Consider the following 6,653-nt stretch of genomic DNA (forward strand, 5'->3'; position numbering starts at 1 on the left):
AAATTGCTTGTTCTAAATAAGCTGAGACCACAGTGAAATGCTGTACCTTGCCACATTGCCTGTAGGGAATTCCCTTGAGGTTGCAGTACTCATAGATGAGGGCTGCGCCTTCTACACACAATTTAGCCTTCAGAGATTCTGGCTTATAGTAAATCCCACTGTGTATGACACCACTGTTGTGTCCAGTCTGGTGAAGAGCTATGAAACAAGAGACAGAGTAAAAAAAAAAGTAAATGACACACAAAACCTAGGAGATGATACACGAAGCTATCAGAGCCCACATCACTGGAAAATTCTGCCTAGAATTGTTTTGTTCATTGGCAACGTCCTATGGCAGCTATCCTGGCATCCATGCTAAACCATCCTTGCTTGATTTCACCTTAAGCTTTGTTTAAAGACCACTTCATCGAGGCACTTTAAAGGCTGGCAGAGGCTCTTGGCACATGCTCCAAGGCCCTTTCTGTGTTTTTGGAGGAGGGTAGAGTTGTTAGCATCACTAGGAACAATCCTAGAAGCTGATTGGATGGATGAGCACAAACCTGGGAGCACTGTGCTACTCCCTGGGGCTCCCAGTGTACTCCAGCCTCCAGCCCCAGGGGGAGGTGGGCCCTCCTGTAGATTTTCTCCCTGCCCCCTCCCTTCTTCCTTCCTACCATGTCATATAATCCCTCAAATAAAGCACTTCTTCTTAAGCCCTTGTCCCAGACTTTGCTTTCAAGAGGACACAAAATGAGCCACTAACATCCACATTTTTCCTAACTGACTCAGCCTGACGAGATAAGCAGGTCCCCGCAGGCTGAGGGCATACACACCTAGATCCTTCTCCTTTTCCACCACACCAATCGAAAGCCCCGGATGTTTCAGGATGAGTGTTCTGGCAGAGGCAAGCCCCACAATTCCACCTCCAACGATGACTACATCAAAAGAGCTTTAAAAGAAAGCAAGCTTTAAGAATTTATGTTTAGGGGCTGGAGAGATGGCTCAGGGGTTAAGAGCATTGACTGCTTTTCCAGAGATCCGAAGTTCAATTTCCGGCAACCACATGATGACTCATAACCATCTGTAGTGGGGTCTGCTTCCCGCTTCTAATGTGCATGAAGACAGAGCACCCACATATTTATGTTTATAGACCTCACCAAACTTCACTTGCATAATTTTCATTAGGGAGCAATTAAAGTACTAATTTATAACATGTCATTTATATATTATATAACACATACCTCATTACATAGCACATATCATTTATACTATTTATATATCATTTGCCCTTTGCCCTCCTAGACAGAATTAGATGCTGGGACCATAGTTTCTGATTTTGAACCTTCTTCAGCTTCGCTCCGACCATGATGGAACATTTATCATAGGCTCCTGGGTGGCAGGGAAGGAGTCAGGGGAACCGTGGATGCAAGTGAACCAAGGGATGTTGAGGGTGGAGGCCCGCTACATGAGACAACCAGCAGATACCTCCACCAGAGGATAGGCTATGGTCAAGGTTTTCTCTCCAGAGATGCTTTCAGATGCCCACAGACCTTAGCACAACCAACCATGTTGTAGGCACCATCCTGACCTTAGAACCTAGCATGGAGGCCCCCAAACCTGCCAAAATGGGAACACAGACCAAATCCAGCAAAGATCTACACCATAGTTACAGGATCCAGGAAAGTCCCTAAACCTTACTTTTTGGCTGGTATCACTGCTAACTATTAGAAAAGCCAACACTTGGCAGATACTGTTCATTCATGTTGCTACCAGGGAAGCCGCTGTAGCCCAGTGTCTGGCAAGCCTCAAAAGCTGACTAATAGCCGGGCCCTGACACCTTAGTGGGCACCTATGTCCAGGCCCACAATGGAGCATTTCTATGCCCAAACTGAGATTACACAAAATATGATTAAACTGTATAGATCTATACACAGAACACAGAATGCACATTAAGTTGGTAAAACCTGAACGTGTGTACATTGAATCAATATTAACACTAGGGCAAATGGTGGGACAGGAGGAAGGTGACATAAAACCATTCTATAATTTTTGCAACTTTCTATGGGTCTACAACTGTTTCAAAATAATCAGTATTTTAAAAGTTGGGATAGGAAAATGGTTCATTGGCGAAGTGCTTGCCATACACAAGAGGACCTGAATTTGAATCCAAAGCACCTTTATGTAAGGGCATGCATTGTCCAAACCATGTAACCTTGGGGTCAGGGGCAGGGAGACAGGCAGATCCCTCGTGCTTGCTGGACAACCAATCACCTCAAGAGACCCTATTCCCCCACCCCATCCCTCTCCTGCAGTGGAGGTACACACCTTTAATCCCTGCAGACAAGGAAGATCTCTGAGTTCAAGGACAGCCTGCTCAACAAGATAGCCAGGATACAAAGAGAGACCCCATGTGGAAAAAGCAGGTGACAGAAACACACACACACACACACACACACACAGTGGGAGGGAAACGGGGAGGGGGACAGGAAGAGGGAGAGAGAGAAATTGGGAAAAATCCAGTCTCAAAAGTTAAGGTGGCGTAGGTGTGGTGGCACGTGCCTTTAATTCCAGCACTTGGAAAGGAGGGGCAGGTTGATAGCTTGAGGCATTGGAGGCTAGCCTGATCTATGCAGGGGGAGACATAGGACAGCCAAAGGAAAACAAACCACTACCATTTAACATGATCCTTAGACGCGTCTTAAAAACACTGCCCCTCTCCAGTGTCTTGCCACACCTCTGTCTGCCACTAAATCCATTTGCATGGTCTACCTTGTCTCAAACAATCAAAAGCTCTTCGCCCCCACCCCCCGCCCCCATAAAGCTTTCACACCAAACACTGTATTTGTCTGCTTTCCTAGGCAGCTCACAGTAGGCAACTAAGTTGCTTCTCGTGAGGACAACTCTGGTGTGTGCAATGAACTGACCCACGGAAGCAGCATACTTATTGGCAGTGTGCTTAGGTCTTTTAATCTTCAAAATAACCACCTAGGGGCCAGATCCTAGTCACCAGTCACCCTTTAGAGTGGTTAAGAAATGGAGAGGAGGCGTGTATTCGGAGCCACATTGGCTCCCGACCTAACTCAACACTGCCTTTCCTATGGCCCACAAACGCTGTGGACGAACCCTGCAGGTCAGTAGCTCCTGGAATTCGAGGCTGGACCACAGAATCAGGACTTCCCCGCCGGGGACAGAGACATCGAGTCGGGGGCACAGGTTCAGTTGGAGATCCCTGAGGGGAGCAGCAAGTGCAGGCCGCCGCCTCTCACTTACCTGGTGCTGGAGCTGCGGCGGCCACCCCCGCACAGTAGCCCGGGCACCCCGGACGCCGGTCCGCTTGCCCGGAGGAAACCCCCAGTCACGCTGTACCGGGCCAGTCCGCAGACACCGCCTACGTACCGCAGGGTCGGCCACATAGCCTGCGCCACCTCCCCTCCCTCCACCCCAGCAGCCGCAACCTGAACGGACTCTAAGGGTGAAGCGCGCCGCTCTCTAGCCCCGCCCCCAGACGAGGGCCAATGAAGCACGCGCGTTTGCCCAACGTGGGCGTGGCCTCCGCTGGCCAATGGGCGAACGCCGTGGAGGGAAAAGGCCGAGGGCGAAGGGCCGGCCAGACGCAGGGACGCAGCACGCCGTGAGTAAGAGGAGCTTGGGTGAAGGCCGGGACCGGGTGGTGGTGCCACTCTCCGGGACCTCGGCCCACACAGGCTTGACTGGACGCCGGCGCTGTTCCACCAGAGAAGGCTGGGCGTACCGGGGTGACCTCTGGCTCCCGCGGCCTCTCCTTCGGCTACGCCTCCTGGTCGGTTGGCGACGCTGTGGCCCCGGAGCCGGGGGCTAAGCCACCTCCGGGCCCCTCACTGTCACTACCCGGCGTGATTGCCCGCAGGTTTCTGGGCCCTTCGTGGGGCTCCTGGTTGGTGTCGTTCATTCCACCACTGACTCGGCTTGTAAATATCGGGCGCTGAGCTAGGCGCTGGATGAAAGTGAACAGCTCGGTCCCTGTTGTCATTTAGTGTTTTGGTTTGGTTTGGTTTGGTTTCTATTATTGTCTTGTGTATGTGCCTATGCGAGCTTATTGCAACAGGTGTGTGCAGGAGTTCGTAGAGACCAGGAAGGGGAATAAAGGATCCCCTGGAACTGGAAGTTTTTGAGGAACTGTGACCTGCCATGTGGGTGCTGGGAATCTAGGCCCTCAGGTAAGGCCAGTTAACAGTCTTAACCATAGAGCCATCTCTCTAGCCCCAAACTTTTATTTTCTTTTATTTATTAATTTACATCCCTACCCCAGCTTCCCCTCCCTTCTCTCAGTCCTTCCTGACCAAGCCAGCTCAGTCAACAGGTTCAACCCAGGGAGGGATGGAAAATTGAAAAGAAAAAGACAATTAGACAGTACTATTAACATAACCCCAGCCAGTTCTGAGGCTGAAGCAAGGTTATTTTTCCTGCAGTCTGCTTTTATACCATAAGCCATAAACAGAGTTAAGGAACAAAGCATAAACAAAGGTGCCATGATAGCTGTATTCAGAGTCTTAACAAGACCCATCAAAATACAAATTCTCAGCTTTGTTCATCTTGAACCTACTTCCCAGCCCTGGCCCAACCTCAAATTCTTGACAAATTTCTAAAAGGAGGCCCCCCAAAGCTCTCTATACCTTCCTCTTACTATCAACCTCACCCCCACCCATCCACTTAGGAAAAGGGGCAGCCTCCCGTGGATATCAACCAGCCATGGTTGCATAAGACTAGACACATTCTCTCCTATGGAAGCTAGACAGGGCAGCCCAGGAGGAGGAAAGGGTCCCAAAGGCGGGCTTCCGCTTGTCCCACTTGAAAACCAAGCTACACAAGTATAACATATGTGCCCAGGTCAGTCCCATGCAGGCTTCCTGGCTCAACCTTTCCTTTATCACTGGACTAAGAGAGAGTTTTAAATGTCCATGCCTTAGGATAGCCACTCACCGGGCAGGGCACTTGTGTTTCCTCCACTGTAAAAATGAGAGCCATGCAGTCCCTTAGAGGACCTTATAACTGTAAAGCTCTGTGATTCTTTGTCACCATACTAATGTGATTCCCATTCGGTGCTTGACGGTAGTTCTTTATCTGTAGGGTTAGAACAGCTTAACAGGACAGACTGACCCTGGAAAGACTAGCTGGTTTGAATATTGGTTCCAGCCAGTAGGTGGCTCAGGCTCATCCCATCATCTCCACCTCAGCCGCCCTTCTGTCTGAAGGGCCCTTGAGCAGATAATAGTGTGTGTATGCGAAGTTTTCGTCAGATGTTGAGCTTGACAAAGCATTAGCTTTTGATTATGCTTGATTGATTTATTTCATGAGCAGTACTAGATATTTTGTTTCATTGGTGGGGAAGAAACAATGTTCCCTGTTTATTCATTCCATCGCATACAAATAGCATGGATGGTTGTATCTTAAATTCAGTGTGTTACAGTAATTGTGGGTTCTCATGCAGTTGTGAGGAATAATAAAGACCCCAGTGTCCTAGTTTGCTTTTGATGTGATAAATATCATGACCAAAAGCAGCTCAGAAGGAAAGGATTTATTTCATCTTGGAGCTTATGTCCATTGTGAAGGGAGGTCCGAGCAGGAGCTGCAGTAGAGGCCATGGAGGAGCGCTGCTTACTGTTCCCCAGTTTGTTTTCTTGGGTACCTCAAGACCACTTGCCCAGGGATGGCACCACCCACAGTGAGCTTAGCCCTTCCACACTGAGTCATCAACCAAGAAAATGCCCCGCAATCTTTTTTACCTGTCATACGGAAGAGTTTTCTCAATCAAAAGTCCCTCTTCCCAGATGATTCTAGCTATTGTCAATTGACCAAAACTAACACAATTGACCTCATGTCAACTCCACCCAAGCACATCACTGTTAAACCATAAACTTCCCTTTCTTGTTTGTTCCCAACATGCCATGTTACCATTAATATCACATTATAAAATGTAGTATAACTTTTATGTGTATGGGTGTTCTGCCTGCATACATGTTTGTATGCCATGTTGGTGCTAGGTGCCTGTAGAGGCCAGTAAAGGGCATTGGGTCCCTTGGCACTGGAGTTTCAAGTGCTTATAAACTGCCACGATGGTGCTGGGGATTGAATCTGAATCCTCGACAAGAGTAACCAGTGCTCTTAAGTGCAGAGCCATCTCTCCAGCCCCCTAAATATAACCTTAAAAATCACACCGTCTTGGTATCAGCTGTAGCAGTGCATCGTGGTTGTCTCTGGTGCTAGGATGGACCTGCTAAGAGGTGGGGTAGCCCTTGTTAAGTGGAGCCCTAGCACAGAGAGCTTAGCCAAATGTGGAAGGCCCTCACCTATTTCACAGTACTGCCCAGGACGGAAGTGGGGATGTTTATCATTTTCCTGAAGTTGCAGCATGAAGGGCAGTAGAAAACCTGAGTTCATCACTTACCCATCTTTGAATCAAGACAAGCTCTTTCCCTGGGGCAATAGCCACACTCTTTGTTTTGATAAGTCATGTTGTTCCATTTCTGATTAGCTATGAAGATGAGTCTGGACCTTCTTCACCCAGGCGACAAAGGACCATTTCTCTGCATATGGACCACAAAAGCATTTGGGATGCTAAACTCAACCCTTCTATCAAATGATGACCATTATACCAACTTTCTTTCTTTTTTTTTCTTTTTCTTTTTTTTTTTTTT

General features: G+C 48.4%; 2 protein-coding genes across 6 annotated transcripts in view; one reads left to right on the forward strand and one right to left on the reverse strand.

Annotated features, from left to right (window-relative positions):
- L2hgdh (L-2-hydroxyglutarate dehydrogenase) overlaps positions 1-3,439 on the reverse strand; it is a 29,755-nt gene extending 26,316 nt beyond the window's left edge. Inside the window, exons 1-3 of the mRNA XM_021202431.2 lie at positions 3,250-3,439; positions 813-928; positions 47-198 (exon numbers count right to left, since the gene is read on the reverse strand). Coding sequence (XP_021058090.1) covers positions 47-198; positions 813-928; positions 3,250-3,392 — 411 coding nt within the window. The 5' untranslated portion in view covers positions 3,393-3,439. The remainder of the gene's footprint in view (positions 1-46; positions 199-812; positions 929-3,249) is intronic.
- A 117-nt stretch (positions 3,440-3,556) lies between these two features.
- The window catches only part of Dmac2l (distal membrane arm assembly complex 2 like), a 23,341-nt gene continuing 20,244 nt past the window's right edge, over positions 3,557-6,653 (forward strand). Inside the window, exon 1 of one of the 5 annotated variants that reach the window (XM_021202540.2) lies at positions 3,557-3,610. The gene's annotated coding sequence lies outside the window, so the exon portion shown is untranslated. Of the gene's footprint in view, positions 3,615-3,683; positions 3,927-3,948; positions 4,176-6,653 lie in introns of those variants that run through there. The other 4 variants (XM_029540502.1, XM_029540501.1, XM_029540500.1 and 1 more) reach the window with 4 other exon arrangements.

The sequence above is a fragment of the Mus pahari genome, chromosome 7 (assembly GCF_900095145.1).
Source record: "Mus pahari chromosome 7, PAHARI_EIJ_v1.1, whole genome shotgun sequence".
NCBI lineage: Eukaryota > Metazoa > Chordata > Mammalia > Rodentia > Muridae > Mus > Mus pahari.